Source organism: Coffea arabica, chromosome 5c (genome assembly GCF_036785885.1).
Source record: "Coffea arabica cultivar ET-39 chromosome 5c, Coffea Arabica ET-39 HiFi, whole genome shotgun sequence".
NCBI classification, from domain to species: Eukaryota; Viridiplantae; Streptophyta; class Magnoliopsida; order Gentianales; family Rubiaceae; genus Coffea; species Coffea arabica.
In genome coordinates this window covers 47,590,907-47,610,577 of record NC_092319.1, presented here as the reverse complement: position 1 = coordinate 47,610,577, position 19,671 = coordinate 47,590,907, and the positions used below count along the sequence as shown (strand labels likewise).

General features: G+C 37.5%; 3 protein-coding genes and 1 non-coding gene across 9 annotated transcripts; 2 read left to right on the top strand and 2 right to left on the bottom strand.

The window, feature by feature from the left end:
• Positions 1-996: 996 nt before the first annotated feature.
• LOC140007874 (uncharacterized) lies at positions 997-8,011 on the top strand. Of its 3 annotated transcripts, none has more exons than XM_072051416.1 (16): positions 997-1,344; positions 1,462-1,602; positions 2,008-2,099; positions 2,548-2,644; positions 2,863-2,906; positions 3,497-3,585; positions 4,075-4,166; positions 4,249-4,395; positions 4,615-4,762; positions 4,883-4,959; positions 5,246-5,317; positions 6,453-6,500; positions 6,606-6,733; positions 6,830-6,986; positions 7,138-7,362; positions 7,570-8,011. In XM_072051416.1, exons 1-15 carry the CDS (start codon positions 1,240-1,242, stop codon positions 7,354-7,356), a joined length of 1,656 nt encoding a protein of 551 aa, XP_071907517.1. In that variant the 5' UTR covers positions 997-1,239; the 3' UTR covers positions 7,357-7,362; positions 7,570-8,011. The 3 variants fall into 3 exon arrangements, with proteins under 3 accessions (XP_071907517.1, XP_071907519.1, XP_071907516.1); XM_072051418.1 differs by having other exon boundaries at positions 1,446-1,602; positions 7,138-7,348; XM_072051415.1 differs by having other exon boundaries at positions 998-1,344; positions 7,138-7,348.
• Positions 8,012-10,513: 2,502 nt separating this feature from the next.
• Positions 10,514-11,858, top strand: LOC140004307 (vascular-related unknown protein 4-like). Of its 3 annotated transcripts, none has more exons than XM_072050229.1 (3): positions 10,514-11,140; positions 11,268-11,357; positions 11,480-11,858. In XM_072050229.1, exons 1-3 carry the CDS (start codon positions 10,772-10,774, stop codon positions 11,615-11,617), a joined length of 597 nt encoding a protein of 198 aa, XP_071906330.1. In that variant the 5' UTR covers positions 10,514-10,771; the 3' UTR covers positions 11,618-11,858. The 3 variants fall into 3 exon arrangements, with proteins under 3 accessions (XP_071906330.1, XP_027062658.2, XP_071906331.1); XM_072050230.1 differs by having other exon boundaries at positions 10,519-11,140; positions 11,295-11,357; XM_027206857.2 differs by lacking the exon at positions 11,268-11,357 and having other exon boundaries at positions 10,517-11,140.
• Positions 11,859-14,078: 2,220 nt separating this feature from the next.
• TRNAG-CCC (transfer RNA glycine (anticodon CCC)) lies at positions 14,079-14,149 on the bottom strand. Its single transcript has one exon. It is a non-coding gene; the product is annotated as a tRNA-Gly (tRNA).
• Positions 14,150-14,871: 722 nt separating this feature from the next.
• On the bottom strand, positions 14,872-18,714 carry LOC140007873 (electron transfer flavoprotein subunit alpha, mitochondrial-like). Of its 2 annotated transcripts, none has more exons than XM_072051414.1 (8): positions 18,545-18,714; positions 17,806-17,988; positions 17,010-17,221; positions 16,429-16,592; positions 16,060-16,221; positions 15,793-15,845; positions 15,330-15,470; positions 14,872-15,154 (listed from the first exon to the last, which is right to left on the bottom strand). In XM_072051414.1, exons 1-8 carry the CDS (start codon positions 18,617-18,619, stop codon positions 15,077-15,079), a joined length of 1,068 nt encoding a protein of 355 aa, XP_071907515.1. In that variant the 5' UTR covers positions 18,620-18,714; the 3' UTR covers positions 14,872-15,076. The 2 variants fall into 2 exon arrangements, 1 of the variants encoding a protein (XP_071907515.1); XR_011815332.1 differs by having other exon boundaries at positions 14,981-15,154; positions 15,235-15,470.
• Positions 18,715-19,671: the final 957 nt, after the last annotated feature.

Below are 19,671 nucleotides of genomic sequence, written 5' to 3'. Positions count from 1 at the left end.
AAAAGAGTAATGCCATATTTTGGAGCTTAGTAGTTAAGGCATCCTTGAAGTAGCAGAAGAGAATGGTGGCCAAGTTGGTCTTCTGAAAGTATAAATCCAGGAAATTGGACCTCTTTGGCATTACTCCAAAATGTGGCCATATTTTGCCTTAAATCCAATTTCTTCATTCGGATTTTCAGCTTCTTCCAACAACTTTTTTGCAGCTTCGTTAACGGACTCCAGACCGTGGAAAACCAAGTCTGCTACATATGTAGCATCTTCGCACTCCAACAAAATTTTCTGATGTGGGTTTTTCTTGATGACATTTAGAGTATTTTACTGTTTGATCTTTATCAGGAACGAATTCTGGATAGTACCCTCCTCATTGTTAGACTTTGCTTCAATTGCATCCGCTTAAAAAGCCGTAAACTCGACATACAATTCGGGGTTCTCCCAGAATAGGCTTGAAACTCCCTTGTCCAAACAGAAATTGAGAGGATTTATGTAAGCCAAACTATACGTCTAAAACCACACAGGTTTCTTCTTCCAAACCTGATGGGATTTTAGTTTCCAACATTCCCAAATTTGATTAGAAGAATTGTCATCTACAACACCAACGAAGGTCATCAAATCTTTAACGTCACATCAATGATCGAAGTGTGCATATGGTCAGTTGGTGGTAGTAGGAAGATTGTGGGGAGGGTAAAAACTCAGAATAATTTAGGAGCTTAATCTAAGCTAAAAAGAAAAAAAAAGAAAGAAAAGAGTATTTCTCATTACTTAGTATGATCAACTCTGCGTGTTAGAGTATTTCACATTACAATGATGAACTCTGCATGTTCTCGCACGCTATTCTTCTCTCCATGCAATTAAAACTAGGAAATAAACATTAAGAGTTTTGCTAAGAAAAGAAAAAAAAATTTGCTAAAAGGCATGACCAAATATCTTGCATAATATGTGGGGCTGAAAACTGCAAGTAGCCCAAAATTTAAATTTAGCCTGTAGTCCAAAAGTTGGGTCCGAAAAAATGCAACCAGCCCAACAGACATTATCCTGAATTCTGCAGTGAACATGGAAGAAAAGAAAAAAAGGAAAAAAAAAAAATATAGCAGGTGAAACCCAACAAGGCGCATCAGCTCACCACAGGACGACTGAAGAAGAAGAATAAGAAGAAGCAGCAGAAGAAGAAAAGTTGATTGTTTAAGGAAATCGATTTTCGTTAAAGAAATTGAAGAGAAAATAGTGAAAAATAAGCATAAAATGAGTGATAGAGAATGGGAAATTCAGCTGAGATCATTATCTACCATTGCCAGAGATTCCAACTTCGCTAATGACCCCGTCTCCGATCCTTCTCTGCTCAACTGCGTAAGATATTTTCCTTTTCTTTTCATCTTTGGAATTTATCTCTATTTTGGTATTTTGTAATTTTCGGAACTTCAAAATTTTTTTTTTTAATTTTGTGTTAGTGGGGTTGGTTTACAGGTGAAAAGGCTATGCGAACTGTGTAAAAATGAGAAGTCGGAGGACTTAATAGCTAGGGTTTATCCGCATTTCAATAAGATTTTTCAGCGTTCCGTGGCTTCCATTTCTCAGTCTCGATCCTCCATCGCCATTCTCCTACTGGTATTTAATTATTAGTAACCTTGTCGTTTTAAATTTTCAAACTTCTCTTTTTTCATGATTTCTGTGCTGCTTAATTTTCCACAAGTTTGCTTTGGAGCCAAGTTTGTCATTTTTTCTGACCTTAAATTATTGACTGTGAGTAATTCAGAGGCACAAAAGAATGATGCATCAGTCCACTATAATGAGTCTGATGAGAATTAGCTAGTTTGTCATATTGTCTGTGAATTTTAAATTCTCAACGATTTACTATTTTTCCTTTCAAAAACAAAAATAGCGAATCTTTTCTCCTCAGGGTGAATTGGAGTTGTATTTGTTCCATTAAGTTTTCCTTCAATATTTGTGTTTTCATATTCTAATGCGGACATGTCACTTTCACTTCCTACAATTAACCATATTCCATTCCAGGCCATTCTCCAATTTTTCCTTGATCATGGAGATATAGTTCTACATGACGCTGATCCTAGTCTGAGGATATTTTTCCGCTCATGCTTAAGCCGGTAAGGACGGGCTTTTTTTTTTTTATTGTTTGTTTGTGGTTGAGCGAAAACCCTGATTGAGATGTTGATGCTTTTATGTCTGTACATGATATGTTAAGAGGGGAGTTGGTAATGTGTCAAAAGAGCTTCTTTTGATGGACTCATGTGGATGCCAGAATTACTTGGGGGGAGGGGGTTTGGTGGAGATGGGGATAGTCAAAAGATCCTTTAGCTTAGCACAAAATGAGGCAACACGGTTTCCTTCTTTTTATGTGTTTGAATGGCATTTTTAACTTTTGATTTCACGTATGCATCCTTTTGGCTTCATAGGCCCTCCACTGCTTTTGGCTGCTAACTTATCTTTTGTTTCTCATCTTTGTTTTTTCTTTATCATCCACTGTTCCATATGATTAGTTGATAGGAAGTCAAAAAGTTGTGTAAATCAAATCGATGCTAATGTTTACTGCAGTGAGTTTGCAGACCCTGGTGTTGCTGAAGCAATACTTGCGTTTCTTAACACAAACAAGAGGAAGCTTCTAAGTTCCTTTCCTACCTTACTCCCTCAGGTACTTATACCTTGAGATTGATTTCATAGCTAATATAATTACTTGATAGTATTATCTTGGTATTGAGACCGATTTTATGGCTAATGTGATTACTAAAATTTTTTTTACGATGTTATGGTGAAGCATTTCTGTTCATCTTATTTGTTTGGTTGTTAGAGCTAGTAATGAACACATGGATCTGGCCAGTTGTCTTCTAATCTCTCTGATGAATTTTGCAGTTTTTCCCATTACTGTTAAAGCTGATTGCCTGGAACGGAGAGAAGTAAGTCTTCAAAACCTTCTTTGTTCTGGTTCTGAATTGCTTGTAAATTTCTGCAAACTGGGAGTCCAATTATACGTTAAGGTATTGTGGAAATTTGTTACCCATTCAATATTATTTAGACCAGTTGTTTTCTTTGTTGGCTTTAATATAGTGCTGCTCACCTTGTACCCCCTTAAGCTGTTGAGATGGTTTACATCTTATGCATTTTCTTGGGTCCTATATACCGCACACACAAAAACATCTCCAAAAATCATAACAAATGAAAGGTGTTATAGATCTTTAGATACTACTGCTATAGAAAGTTCTCTACAATAATATATAGTAAGTCTTATATTAGCCCAGGGGTGTGAAAAAAAAATTTAAAGCTTGTATATGCCCATCAGGTGCATGTACTTCTTCACTATTCTTTTTCCTAGTTTGAGGGATAGAGCTGTGTGGGCAGATAGAAAGGTGAAAGAAAATCATTGTCATTGTTTTCACCTATTATTGTTGATTTTTTGTAATGAAAGCTAGAAATGAAGTTACTTTTTGTTTTCTTTGTATACGTGATGTGTTAAGAAGAAGCTTCATGGACTACTGTTATATTGCAGGTTAGAAAAATCATTTTTAGGAGTTTTCCCTGGATTGATATCTCCTGGATCATTTCTTCCATTGTTTCCCTCACTTGTCGACCTACCTAGTAAGTTATTCCTATCAGATTCTGTTTAATTATCTTGCTCTTTTTTTTTCCATTTCTCTTTTTGTATCTTATTGTTTTATGATCTTGTGTTCCTGAATAGTCCTTTCTGTTGGTTATCTTCATGATTTAAGTATCCTTTTGTGTTGTTTATTTTAATTTTTCTTCATCTTGGGTATGACAAAATATGAATTTATTGGTGTAGTAAGATCATCTTCTAACATGAAGTCTGCATAGACATGCAAATGTGTTCTGTCCCGGGCTTTACATGGAGAAAACAAACAAAAGATTTTGTTCCTTAACTTTGGATGGTTCTATGGAGTGGTAGCAAAGTAGAGGAAGTAGAGGAGTTCATATTACCGTAAAATTACCTTCAGATGTATAGTTGATACAGCTTCAGGATGTCATGATTATACATGTTTTTAGTTCCTTTAATGGCATCTCTTTCCTGTTTGAATTAGTCTTTTATGATGTTCCCTTTTACTTAACTAGTATTGGTTGTCGGCTTGGAGAAAGTTGAAAGGAGTTCTGGGTCTTTAGTTGGTAGCAGCATAGCTTCGATCCAGAAGAGTACAGCTCCTGAGGTTATATTTGAAACTTTTAAGAGACATAGAGCTAAAAGTTTATACATTACGCTGTGACTAAGCACACTATGCTTTTGCACAGATGCTGCTTTTGTTAATGGATGAAGCCTATACTGGATCGACTATTGGAGATGCAGAGGTTGATTCTGAATCTGAGGATAGCAGTACAATGGCAGCAGCTGACCCATTATTTCTTGAGCTTCTCAAGGATGAGAATGATGGCCTCGCCGTAAGTTTTTTTCCGTATTAATTCTAATTTTCTCTCATCCGGTTCCCTTAAAGTGACAGACGAATTTGGTGCCTTTTGCCTTTTTTTTTTTTTTTTTTTTTTGTTGTTGGGGGGGGGGGGGGAAGGGAGATGTGATTTTCACAGTTTTATGGATTATTTCCCCATGTAACAAAAGATTCTTCTAGAGACTAATTATTAAATGGCTTTTTTATGTTTCAGGAACGCCATTGGACTTCTCCGGCAATGGCTGCAGTCCTTCAGGCAGCAATTAATGCTCCTCAATCTGATAGATTGAAACAGGCACTGAGGATGGCTCCTCGTTTTCTTGACGCATATTTTTCCCTAGCAATCTCTAAAGTGAACGACTGTATGTTATTATTGCTTGGCTGTCAATCTTGCATTTCATATATAGTTCTTTGTTTCTTGAAGTTTGTATATGTCTGAATTCATAGAAATGATTTTTGATCCTGAAGCATATCTCTTGCAGCTTTAGTATGCGCATTACTTCCCCTACTCATGGCAAGATATTCGACTTTGTTTACTGACAAAATTTTTTGTTATGAGGTAATAGTTTGCTTTGAAATTTCATGATGGAAGTTTCTTCGACATCAAGATCTGTGAAATGTAGTGGACAAATTTTATTTAGCAAACTTTGAACAATGTTAATCAATAGCCGATTTCTGCTTTTCCCTAGTTTTGATATCTATAACATAGAGCCTATCCAAAAACTTTTACTTTGAAGACATCATCAAACAGATGTTTATTTTTCTATTCTGCATGTTCTTGGGTGGTTGCTAAGTTTTTTAGATTAACTTTATGACACATCTTGTATTTTGCCCCATCAATTCAGGTTCAGAAAAGGCTCTTGGAATTTATGCTAGCTGCCTTTCACCGGACTCCTGATTTTGTTGCACTTTTGAAGGTATTGTTTCAACTAAATCCATTTATCAATCTAATGCCATGCCTGTTATTCATGGTACCAGGATGTCTTATCCGAAATTCATAGGAAGGTGATCTCCAACTGAAAAATTGGTATGCAAGTGCAAAACGTGTATCTCTTGAACAAAGCTTTGGAATTTCTGTTTTGGTTTGACTATATTTGGGAACTGACCAATTTGCTAAAGAAAACAAGAAAAAGCTAGAAAAATAAAAACCTGTGCTAGTTGTTTTAAATTTGTGAATGGTGCTCAGGAGGCGGAAAAATGAATCTCAATGAGTCTGCGATATGAAGCCTTAGAAACTCAAAAGGAACAAGGGCACTGGTTTCTGAGGCTTCTTTGCTGCTAGACTGGAATAATCCTTTAGTAATTTTTACTTTGAAATGTGGACCTTGAAAGTTGCAATACATCTGGGAAGTATGAGCTAAGCCTACGTGATAACCCTATCGATACTAGTGCCCTTGAAAACTTCAAATTTTGCAAGGTTGCTCAGTCTTTCTGGTCAGATTTGAGTGTGCACATGATATTCCTAGTGTGTTTTAGTGTTAATTGAATTCAGTTAAAAAAAATTACTTGCTTCACAATTAGGCTTAGGTTGGTTCCTATTTGTCCCTCAAAACATACCTGATTATCAGTTGAACCATGTAGATGCATATGCATCAATCTGCTCCCCTTCAGCTTTTTATTTTTTCAGCCTTACCACAAAATTTCTGATGTATCTCAACCCATTCTCAAAGGTCATGATGGAGTCAGAAGACTTCTGCCTATTATGTAATCTGAAAAAAGGAAAAAAGAACCTGTACTTGACAGTTTTTGTGATGGTTGTCAGGGTTTTTATGACTTTTTAAGGGGCATAACTATAAATATTTGCCTTCATCAACCATACAAGAAAACATGTTTTTATTAAGAACAAGAAAATCTCTTTGCTTGGTACCTAGTATGACTATGCCAAAAATCTTGTAGAAAAAAACTAATTGTTAAATTGGATGATCATGGAATATTTCTATTATGAGGCCAAGTGATACTCTGTTTTTTTTTAAGACTGAGAAATTAGAATTCACTCTTAGTTTTGTTGCCAATTTTGCTCTATGTGGATTATGCAATTTTAAACCTTTGCAGAAGCCAATAGTGGACAGGCTTGCAGAAGCATATGACAATCCTGCAAAGGTAAGAGAGCTGACTCTGACGCTTTCTCCAGCACTAAAGGGTTGAAGATATTTCATTTATTATAACAGCATTAGATTTAATATCTTCTATCTGATTGTTTTGCAGACTGAGTTGGCATTACAACTATGTTGGGCCATTGGTGAGCATGGTGGTGGTGGTGAATCTCATAAAGATGCGGCTCGTGAACTTTTTGAAAGCTTGGAACTACTTTTGTACGAAAACCTTTCTTCCAGGTATAATACTAATTGCAATCTACAGTAATATTATTTCAGAATTGCTTTTTCATTTTGCTGATTGAAGGACTGATGTCTCTTCTGTCGTTGTGGAAGTCGTCTGGGTTTACATGAGGCAACTCTTGGCTCTGGTAGTTTGACATTTAGAAAATCATTGCAGTCGAGGCTTCTATGTTTTGTCGTGACTGCTATAGCAAAACTTGCAACGTATCATCGTGACTTAGTGCCAAGGGCCCGTGTATCTTTGGCGAAGGTCTGTCTTGTTATTGTGATAGCAGCAACCTCTCTCATGTTCTATTGTTTTGTTTTCCACAGTGTTAATGTGAAAAAATCAGGTTATTTAATGCTTAGGCTTGGAAACTCAGTGCAATTGCGCTGTTATAAGTCGAATAGATTTTGCGCAGGTAGCTCGCTCACGAATTTCAGATGCCAGAGTCTGGGGGCGTGCACGTGATTATTTGGGTTTAATGAATGAACCTGCATTATGTTTGTCCGTCTTGGGCCCTTCTAGACCCTCAAGTAAATCCATACAAGATCCAGGCACTGTAAATTGGAAAGAAGGCAGCAAAAGAATGATTGCTCATCTTCCATTTTATATTTTAGGGGAACAAGAAGGTAATTGAACGCTGGTGAGAATTTATTCCAAGTATGTTCAAAACCTTAAGCAGCAGCGCTGAACCTACTTTGAAGCTTTTGATTTTCTATTTCCTATAAAAGGAGAATGGTCTTGAATGGGAATGTGTTTCTTCAATTTAATTATCTATTGCAAGTTGCAAGTCATTTCCTGCGTATTTTGGTTAACATTGGAGATCTTTTTTGTGCTCAATTTGCTACAGGTCCTCCATTCCATGACTTCTCATTTTCTGATATTCTTCCTAGAGGATAATTCATTTTGAGGAAAGTGTACAAGGACTTTTTCACAGAGGTAGGCAACGGAAACAAGTGAGATGAGGGTAGGCATAGGCATCTAATTGCCAGAATTGGAGATCTGTTGATGCAAAGGCTATGTCTTTTGTGAATGCTGGAATCTCAAGCTGGTATAGATCTGTATCATTTGTTAAGCCGGGGGTCCTTTTTAATACGACTGCTCCTACAATGTTGAGGTTCCTTTTTGATACAACAGCTCCCACCATTTCGTTGTCGTCCGTTGAGCTGGCATGTAAACATATAATTTTCCCAGCCTTTGCTTTTTGTTCTTTGCTAGGAAACATGTAATCTTCTGGTTGGGTGTTGTAAGAGAGCACTAGGGCAATTGTTTGTAGCATTCCTTGTACTGCAGCTTGTTGGTTTCTTCTTTTCGTTCTTTATCATTTTACTGCTTTCTGTTGATTTTACCGGGTGGGAACTTCTTACGAAAAATATGTATATATTTTTTAACTGCTTGCAAAGCCTAAATACACCCTATTTTTATATCGAGACGGGATAGTTTCATGCAAGGATGTAAATGTACTATTCACACAGGACGGGGATAGAAAGAGATGAATTCCACTTTTTACACGTAAATGTATTTTTGGGAAAGGAATTACGCACCATCTAATCGCCACAACATGTTTAGACGGCCAAAACATCAAAAGCAAATGTTCCAAGAAAATGATACGTCTGTGTCCAGATGCTGATCACATCTCCTGTGGTGTGGTGACCAAAGGAAGGATACACGAGCGGGCAGGCAGTATTAGTGTGCAAATTCCTTATAACGTTTTCGGGTTCTGATGGAGCCATCTTTCTAACCAAGATCCCCAATAAGATTGATTCCACAATTATTGTTCGTGAATCACGTACATTGAAGAGGAAAATGCTGAGCCCCCCCGGGGCTAGACCATCTGGTCTTGGGCTTCTTTCGGAACTCCAAGGTCAAGTGGTCGAATCCCACTTAACTCCCGGTGCGTTTGGGGTGGCGGTGTACTTGGGTGCAGGGGATTAGTCGGGTCGCCTTCGGGTCTTGATCCGGACACTCCTGTGTTGACAAAAAAAAAAGGAAAATGCTGAGCATTTTGACTTAAATTTTGGACCCGAACCAACCCCCCCCCCCCACCCCCACCCCCAATTTAAGAAGAGTAGGTTATCATGTTTTGTTAGGATTGTTTTCTTGGACCCCACTAATTAGTGTTAGGATTGTTATGTCCCATGTCATCCCATTTATTATATAGCGCCCCGGGCTCAGCATTAATTCTCCTTGTTTCTAATAAGACTTGACCAGAGCCTCAGCCAGCCACCATCCCATCCAAAAAGTTAGCATGACTACCACTCACTCATACACAGAGCTCGGAAAATGCATTAGTCCATGTCGTATCGGTCTCGACATTGGGTGTTGGCATGAATTGCCCTCTCTTGTCCTTTGTTTCCGACTTTGATTGCACAAATGGATATTTGGGAACCATAAAAAAAATTGGTTCAAAGTAGACTTTGCTTCACGTATTATTGCATTAATAAAGAAGAAGAAGCCTTTTTTTTTTTTTTTTTGGCTTATATTGGTCAAATTCTTTTCCTAAAAGCTATCCGGCCCTTTTCTTTCTTTTTTTCTTTGCAAGTGCAGCCATCCCTTTTCTACTCATTTCATGTAGTCTTGTTAGCGTATGAATATGGACTATAACTAGTATTTTGTTTGTACACCCTCCCTAAGGACAAAGAAATAGCAAATAAGGGGACGATCGAGATGAAGCCAGTACACATTCTGGTAGACTGTTAAGAGGTAGCAGCAAATAAAGTGGTCTGTGGTCTGTTTTGGTATGTGTAATTAGACTTGCATGAGAAAAAGCTATAAGACACTGTAGGCCATAGAAGGGCAGAAATAGCAGTCAAGATGCCCACAAACATAATCAAACAAGGCGAACGCCAGGAGGTGGTGGTGGCCGGAGGATGGACATTAGAACATGATCCATGTCCTACCCTCACCACTTGTCCTTTTCAAAGGACTCGTGCAATGTGGAAAATTCGTGTCCTCTTGAGCCAAACTTTGTCCTTAGATTTAGAAATGTTTAGCAATTGAGTTTGATGTCCTCTCACATCGACTAATTAATTGAGCCACAAAAAAGCTCTTTAGTTCTTGACACAAAATTGTGTTTCTTCAACAATTCATAGAAAACTGTTTCTGGCTGAAGTCAATACACGACATTCCATCCAATGATAGGGTCCGTTAAGTTTTGTTGCATTCAGCTGGTGACTCAACAGTGGGCTGCTCTAATTTAGTATAGAGCTATTCACACAGGTGTTCTGATGACAAGATAGCCAATGGAGAGCATATGGCATTTACAGCCAGTTCCCAAAAATGAAGCTTCACACAAACTATTCTTTGTAACTCAGTTTTAGGCTGCGGCAATTTAATTTGCAACTAAAGATGAATGCAGCGAAAAGGGTCGGAAAGTTTTTTCCAAGTAAGCTGTTTTCTGGATCGTTGGAGGACTTCCAAAACTTGTAACAATCAAATAAGCAAAATCCTTTCAAGGGGCAAAGGGTCTGGCTAATTAGCATTCAAAACCACTGAAACCGAATCCCTTGGAAAAAAAATTCTTACTGCTGCTAGACTTATGCACTGCAGATGATTCATGAACTTAAAGTGACAGAACTCAAATTTTCGTCTACACATCTTTTACGAGATTTTTACCGGTAGAGGTTTTGTACTGAAAGCTTGAAAAGTTGGCATGCGGAAGTTCTCGAAGAAAAGACAAATGAAATGGTCCAAGTGATCGTTTGATGAACAGTTGAGCGATTCAGCGAAGTGCTATTTTAAATTTTTAGGAAAGTGCAACGTCGAATTTAAGATTTAGCAAATCTCTATTGGTGCTAAAGACTCATCCTAACCGCACCCCTACTATATCCTTCTTTGTTTTTGTGTTGCAGACTACACATTTTAACTACCTCAACGGCTCAACTCCCCTTTTTCCTATGGCCCCCAACTTGGACTCCATATCAATGTTCTTTCAGCATTATTTTAGCTTAATCTACTTGACCTCTATATAACATCACCATCTCCTAGGGCCTTCCCTATAACCTGCCGACTGACCCACCCTATGTTTTCTCCAAACATTCCTTGCTTTATAGATGGAGAATTCGGTGACCTCTAGGAATAAGGCTCTCTCTTCTTCTAATAATGAAAAAACAACAGAGGATTCTCCTGAAGAGAGCAGCTGGACTTTCTATTTGCAGGACTTCCAATGTGATCATCATCATGACCATGATAACACTGGTTCTGTCTCTTATAATAGCTGTGAAAGTTGCCCATCTCTTGTTTCTGATGCATTTTCTTCAGCAGCCAGAAATGCTCCTGATGACATTGAGGCTGCAGTCTTTGCTTCAGCCAGAAGTAATTGCAAGAACTTAAGTTTCAAGAGGCGCAAAGCTAAAGCAAGTGCAGTACTCAATGATCATGACTTGGAAGATACTGCTAGTTCGCCCGCCAATAGTCCTAAGGTAGGATGGTTCATTTGTGTTGAAATATACACGACATATTCGTTTCATGTTCTTTATGGTTAATCGACATCATGGTCTTCATGAAATCTTAACAAATTTTAATAAAGTTAAATGTACTTGCCCATAGGTCTTTTTTTTTTCATTTTTTCCACAGGTTTCTTCTCTCAATCAGTTGAATCATACTCGCAATGATAAGGATAACATAAATGTTTCAGAGGTAGTCAATCCGTTTATGGCTCAATTATTCCTTTTCTTTGTGTTGGCTTTTGCCTATGTCAGTATCACGGCAACTTCACATGATCATCCAATAAGCTGCTTCTGCTTTTATGGCGTTTGTAGGCAAATGTTTGCAGAAAGAATAGTACTGCTGAAGAAGCTGGTAGCGCTGCTCATGAGGAAAAGAATAATCAATCAGAACTGAAGAAAAGGGGACTATGCTTAGTACCTGTATCTACGTTGACGAATTACTTCGGCTAGGTTTTCTATTAACTATTTTGAGGCGGCTGTACGAGCATATTTTCTTTTTGGTTCATGCATGATAAGAGTTCCTGTAAAAGGGAACTGATGTTGATTTTAATGATGACATGTTGGAGTTGATCATGTTCTTGGGCTGTGCCAATTTTCTTTCCTCTGAAACATGGAAAATTTCCCTTCAATTCCATAAACTTGCATTTTTCCCATATAATATATAGTGAGGCTTTAGTCCTTTGTCGCTGCATTTGCGGTTCTTTGTGGCTTATAAAATAGGAAGTACTCATTACAGTAGTATAATATATGAAATACTTGTTCCATATATAAAATATACTTTGACTATATAAAACCGCCCATAATAAGCATTCTCTCTTCTGCTCTCAGGAATAAACCCCTTAAAATACTTCAACAGACCAATCGAAATAAAGTAATCTTGGAGGAATTAGTTTAATTTATCTCTAGTTTGATGAGCCAAGAAATCTTCTGTTCATTCCTCTGCTGACCTTTCACTATTCTCAATTTTTCTGTGACGCATACCATACTTGATGTAATCAGACGTGTATCTGAAAGGTACTAATTTAAGTAAGGCGACCAAAGGCCTTCCAACTTTTAGTTGGTCGTGGCAGTCTTTAGCTAAACCTCCATAAGCTAGCCAGATTCAGGGAGATGTGATTTTGCACCCCAGTTCTTGATAAATTCTCTTTACTTCTAACAACAAGGAGATCTGGATATCACTTGATATAGTAGGAGCGGATGGAGGGCAGCTGCATCCGAACAGAACCTCTTTTTTTTTTTTTTTTTTTTTAAAAAAGGTGAATTCCTCAAGAAAATCAGATTTTGGTGGAAAATTTGTACACCAACTCTCAATGCCCAGCTTCGCCACTGAATTGCTGCCTTATGATTTTTACCTATTCATTGTCAAGATGGACATGCTAATTAATATGACACTTGAACTTGTAAGAGACGTTCAATAACCTTACTAAAACCATTGAACATATTCTCAAGAATAAGCATCACTATTTCAAGGATCCTCAGCCAAAATCAGAAAGGCAAATAATAATGTCACGCAAGCTGAGAAGCAGTCCAGATAAATACAAAAGCCCCCCACTTTGATAAATCTTGAGTCGCACACTTTCACAGCAAAAAGTCCTTTGCAGTTCTAAGTTCAAAATCACCGAAGCCCAAAGGAATGGACCCTTTTGGTGTAGCCTAAACCCGATTGAATGTATTTTTTTTTTTTTTCTTTCATCTTCTTGAGAAACCCAAGAGATACGTCAAACAAACCTAAACCCTAGACCAATCGTCAAAAGCCGGCAACTTTTGACGACGACCCAGGAGACTTATCTAACCCACCCTTAACACCCACCCAGCCGATGTGGGATTAAAACCCCGACAGGGGCCAAGCCTGCGCTGGAAACTGCTACCAGACCTTAACTAAGAGCCCATCCCCAACCTAAGACGACCCGCAGCGGAAGTTTCTTTCTTTCATCTTCTTGAGAAATTTCAAGAGATACGTCAAACAAACCTAAACCTCAGACCAATCGTCAAAAGCCGACAACTTTTGACGACTAACCAGGAGACTTATCTAACCCACCCCCCGATTGAATGTATTTGTGGGAGTAAGTTGACAGAAATTTTGCAGTTTTTGTGTTTCACATGATCATAAACTTGCTCCGAGACAGACTGGCAAGTGAAAGACGACCAAGTTGGATTCTGTTGCTGGCAATTGATACCATAGGTAGCTAGTAATCATTGGAACAGCTAATCTTTAGGAATCTACTGCCTAACAATTAATCATGCTAAAAACAGAAGGGAAGGGAATAAAAGTCATTAATTGATTTAGATAAGATTTTAGTGACAGTCCCGATACAACAGTCAAGTAGAGCCTCCATCGATTCTGCAACTTATGCAAATAATGTAGTGAATTCTGTGGAGAACAACTGGAATGAGAAAAGCTACACCATTTTTCCAATTTTATCTGGCTGCGGCATATGTATCTTGATGAATACCACTACAAAGTTCCACCTTCCAGCACCTAACCTAACGACAATCTTCATCGACCATTAGTAGTAAAATACTTCTTGGTCTGATATCAATCAAACGTTAGGTCCATGATATCAGTCGACAATAATGTTATTTAAAAAAAAAAAAAAAACCAAAAAGAGAGGCAGCATTACTTGTCAAATCGAGGTAGCATGACTTGTCAAATCTAGTAATCCATGCTATCGCGATTTGACAAGTAATGCTGCCTTTCTTCCCATGTTTTGCCGGCAAGCCTTTATATGTACAGAAGAAATGATACGTGAACAATTTTTTACTCTGCATTGAATCCATACGGATAATGATTATGTTTTCTGAACTCGTGGAATGTGGAAGTTAGAATCATGAATGCATTAGTAGACTCAGCAGTGAAATACTAACAAAATTGTACTACACATTAATGGATTCGCGCCGAAAAACGATAAAATGCGCATCCGGGGAATCGAACCCCGGTCAGTACCGTGGGAGGGTACTATGATACCACTACACCAGATGCGCTTTGACTTGTGGGGTATCAGGTAACGTATATAATAATATGTCCCCCTGATCATAACTCAACCCTGCACACCCTAACAGTCCATCGCGTGGTTCAAACTTGATAGTAATTGTCAGGTTGAAGGGCTTCTCAAGTTAAGCTCTATCAAATTCACTTTTGACTGATGTAATTCTTACAACTTTTTGATGTAAATCCGCATACATTAAAATTATACTAGTTTGCGTTACATGGTACAAAACTTGCATAGCCAGGTACACAAATTGAACAAAAGTTCAACTTGCGAGGCCTCCTCTGATCCCCAGTCTTACTAGTTGTTTACTGGCTTCAGCGCGCATGATGCGCGAAGAAAGCTTAATCATTCTTTATAATCCCAACTGAAGGAAGCAAACAGATAAAAAAGGAAGCAGTCGTTGCCTCCCTCCCTGTCTGTCTTGCCTTGTGTATGTGCAGAAGTCACCAAGAACGTGATTAGATAAATTTCAAATCCATCAACTGTAAAAACCATGCCGATTTGTTCCACTAAAGGTTTGACATTCTTGGTTAGTTTGATAGAAAGCATGTTACGAATTTGCTGTGTCCAATTCGATCTTCCAAAACAACACCACGAGTCCATTTTGTTGAAGAACGACTACAATGCAGGTGCTGCTACGTACATGATCTGTCCCGAGCCATCAATTTCGATGTTGATGTTCCAGCCGGCTATGAGGGGCTCAACTATCAGAGAGAGAGAGAGAGAGAGACCTTTTCTATTATTGTTTGTTTTCCGTGTTGTTCTAAAATCATAGTCAGCAGAATGAATTTACAAGAATGGCACAAGGCCTAGTAGAAGCAACTTTTGTATGAAATCTGTCTCATCTTTGTGTGAGATTTAGCCTTAAAGGTGCAAAGAAGAATCTGCTCATTTCTTGGCCTTGATTTGCAAATGAAGTCTATTTTTTGTCAGGGAGCTTCTCTAACAACTCGGGTATCACCTCGAAAAGATCACCAACAAGTCCGTAATCAGCAACCTATAATGCAGACATAGAAGTGATGATTATGATCATATTCCCAAACAACTATCATTCTGGAAAGAGGAGAACACGCTTACCTTCGAGAAAATTCAGAAAACCATGGGTAAAGCTTAATGTTCGCGATCAGAACTCTGATCAGAAAAAAGAATAAAAGACTGATTCAGTCTATCACCTGGAATATGGGCGCATCTGCATCTTTATTTACAGCTACAATAACCTTAGCATCTCTCATTCCTGCTATATGCTGAATGGCCCCTGAAACGCCAAAGGCCATGTACAGTTCTGGGGCCACGATCTTTCCAGTCTGCCCAACCTGATGTTCACAAAATACCCAAGTCGGTGATCTGTGCAAGCTAGATCATCATAATTTCAAATGGAAATTTGATCCTCAATAAAATAGGACGGGAACTTATATCTATTGGCTACAAATAATGCATATCACAGTCCACTAAAGATTAAAGATTAACAAGAACAGAATAGACATCACAAATAAAGCGAGAGTTTTCATCCAAAATGAAAGTATGAAGAATAGTTTTTACAGCTAGACATAAAGAATTGAAATTGGAATGGTGTAAATGTCTCCTTCAGTTGTGGGGGTAACAAAATATCCCCGAGCAATAAACACCATATTTTACCTGAAGATCATTGGGAACATATCCTGCATCGACAGCAGCACGAGTTGCGCCAACTGCAAAAATAACAATTATAAGCCTTTTCCAGATTGCAAAGATACTGGAATTCATAATACTATTATTTGCTCTAAAGCTCTTCAATGTTCAGATGCAAGCTCACGGTCCCTAAATGCAGTCAACTTCAGAATAGCTCAAGGTAAATATCTAAGGAAAAAACATAAAATATCAAAATTAGAGGATGAACAAAATAGCTATGGAATAGACAAGAACCTGCTGCCCCAAGTTTTTCTGCAAGCTTCTCTATCATTTTAAAGTTCTCAGCGCTTTTCAAAGCTCGACCCCCAGTGATTACAACACGTGCATTTCCCAGATCTGGGCGCTCTGTCTCTTGAGAAGAAAGTTTAATATATCTTGATTTACCCACTGCATCATCTGCAAACAACAAAAAGTTTTCTTAATTTCTTGTAGTTTTCCCACTGATAAACCAAAGCAGAGAAATAAATCATACTTATAGGTTATATTCATTGTCTTTTTAATCCTCAAGCACTTCTGAATTGACTAACCTAATATGTAGGTCTTTGAAAACAGTAAATTGTTGAGGTACAAATGGGTGATCACATTACAAAATTATCGACAGACCTTCACTGAAGTTTGAGAGGTCCACCTGGTCAATTGATGCAGGTTTGGAGTTTGAATCAGCTGAAGTTGAGGCCACGGAGAAAGATGTAGACCTAACTGTTAACATGCAAGGGCTGGAACCGGTATATCGAACGGTACAAAGAGCATTCCCAGCATAAATGGGCCTGAAACAGAATTAAGTTGTCCAAGTCAAGTAAATTATGCAACGATTAGGTATCAATAAATGTCAGGGTCTCTATTTGAGTACTGAAAAAGAAGAATCAATGCAAGGCATGGAAAACATTTAGATTCCTAAATCCTATTCATATCATTGATATGAAACTCAAGATTCCAGTCATCAGTTTGCTCTACAACTGCACAGACATGATTAACAGTTTACTAAATAGGAATTTACACAATGGCATATTCAAATTCCAACTGCTGTACATAACTGAAATACAAACATACTTGATAAAATGCGCCTCAGTAAAGCTTCAAAACCACTCTACCAAAGAAGTAGTAACAAATCAGAATAGATTTGTATAGCTCGAAATTGTTTGAAAGAGAAATAAATCACCATGACGAGCCATGAGAAATTTTACCTGACAAAAATATTAGAATCACTAATTTCAGTGACATCAGTGACTGGGGAAATGTCTAAAAGAGCAGCTGCACGAGGTACTATGTTCTTCCCAAATGACCCTGAAGCTGCAATAATGTGTGAGTAGTCACCTTTCTGATGAACCACATGGATAAGTTTAGCCCATGGCTCTGCTAAAGGATATGTAAAATTATCTGATTCTGCAACGAGCACCTATACAAAAGCCAATGAACTGAATCAGATTGGTGCATAATTTTTCAGCTCTACATGTATTTTTCACTTAACACTTTCAGAAAATAAAAGGTGCCGTTAAATCTTTATGAGACTACTAACATTCTCTTTATAAGAGTTTGACTTGAGAAAATACAAGCATATCTGGAGGTATCAATTTTTGGGAGAAAAAGTGCTGTGTTCACACCTTTTGATTAACTACTTCAGCATGGAACTCAGTTAAATGCACCTAATGAGCAAACTACATACAAAATGATTCAAGATACTGAAAATAAAGTAGAAGCAAAGAGCAAAAATATCCTAGCATTACTTAGTTCAATGAGGATTAAACTCTTGTCAAGTCAAAAGAGAAGATTATCAGTTCTTCTAGCTGATTTAATCTGAGTAAGTTTTTGACATTTTTGTTTACCCTGACGATTCTGTCCATCTAAAGACATATCTCTCTTTTTTTTTCTTTTTTTCTTTTTTTTTTGTACTGGGGCATAAAATACAATGAGGTCATTTATTGGGAACCAACAGGTACCGAATCATCAAACAATGCATCACAAACCCAATAAGGCATGTACCTGAGAAATGGAAGGATGGCATGAGGCAGCATGTTCAGCAGCTTCTTTAAGAGATGGACCTGACCCAGCAAGCAGTAGAGATACTGAATTTTCATTACCTATCGACTTTGCAGCTTCAACGGCACTAATTGATGAAGCCTTAATAGAACCTCCTTCATGCTCCGCTAAAACCAAGGTGCTAAGCTATTGCAAAGAAAAGAACACAGAAAGAAAAATTACAGAAAACAGCTTATGCATCTAGTTACTGATTTATGCAAACGAGAAAAGAAACATAGTTTCATCCAACAAACTTGACATGTCAGGCAACTTAGAACTATAACCAAAACAAGTTTCCGTTTCAATTTCCAATTATGTCTAAGCATCTTCTCCTCTTTTCATTTTTCTCATATTTCTGGTTTTGGGTTCTTGATTTCCGTATAGTTCTGATGGCATTACATTGGGACCTTAGGCAAAGCAATACGGGGTTTTTTATCATATGCTGTCATCATTTCTTTTTCCTCATTTCTTTCTTGAAATCGTTAGATATATAACATTTGTGGGTTTTTCTCTAAGCAAGCAACACAACCAATAACATGCAATCTTCAGCAAAAAAAATAAAATAAAATAAAATTGTGCTTTCATCTAATTTGCTGTTCCTGGACTAGAATCCCAACCCCAGTGTTCTTCAAAACCCAATAAAAGACAAGCCAAAGAGCAAGAAGGAAGGGGAAAAGATCCCAGCGAAGAATAGAAGACTTACGGATCGATACGTGGCAGCAATTCGTGAAGAAATTGGATGATATCTGATAGCTCTGAGGATTCCGGTAGTAGCCATGGAGGAGTCCAGAACCAAATAACCCAACCAGCTTCAAGTTTTCCGCAGCGAGGAGTCCGAGTGGGAGACGACACTGTGCTGTGGGCCCCATTTTACATCGTTCAGATAAATTTTGTCATTTCGTTTGTTGAAAAAAAAAAGATAAATTTTGTCATTCATTTTTTTAGTATTTTTTTTGTTCTTTTCCTTTTACTTTTTTATGTTTTACGATTTTTACCGGTAGAATGGAGAGGATAAGTTAAGCAAACTTGACTTCATTAACGGATAGTGTGAAATAAAAGATTTTTTCTAATGGATGAGGAATTGTTCTAGTTAGTTAGTGTATCTCAAATGATAATCATTTGAATAAATAAATTTCTAATTTAAGTTCCACCTCTTCCAAACAATTAACATCTTCAATCTGATAATAATAGGTGTCCATTACGCAATTATAAAATCATTTACGAAACAGTGAAGTGAATAGCCAACAATAAACCAATAATATGATAGTTTGGCTAATGAGCATCTAATGACTAATAAGTGTGTTCATGTATATATGCACATAATAAATTAACTTTGAGAAGAAGTGTCTCGTTAAAAATAAAAAAAAAATTGTACTATAATGCTAATGTCAAGCATTCTTATAATATATAAGATTGAGTTTTGGTGAAAGAGGTGATTGTATTTTAACCGCATAGGCATGGACTTTTTTGAAATGTGAAATATACTGTAGTGTTTTACAAGTTATAGGTACAAGTGAGTGAAACTTGTAGTTAGGTATATTAATTGAAATACCCTTATTTATAGACATTTCAAACTTTATGTTGTTGAAACATATGGGTATTTATGGTATGTGCAATTAATCTGCAACCATTTGTTGCTTTTGGTACAACACACATAAGTCATAAGTCTGTGGGTTTGTGAAATTACTTAAATGGCATTCACACATCATAAGTGCAATCATTATGAAAAGAAAAAGTCATGACCATAAATACGGCAATTGAATCACACGGTTATTACTGAAATGGTCTTCACACATCATAAATGCGTCGTTTGACTAATGATCACTGAAC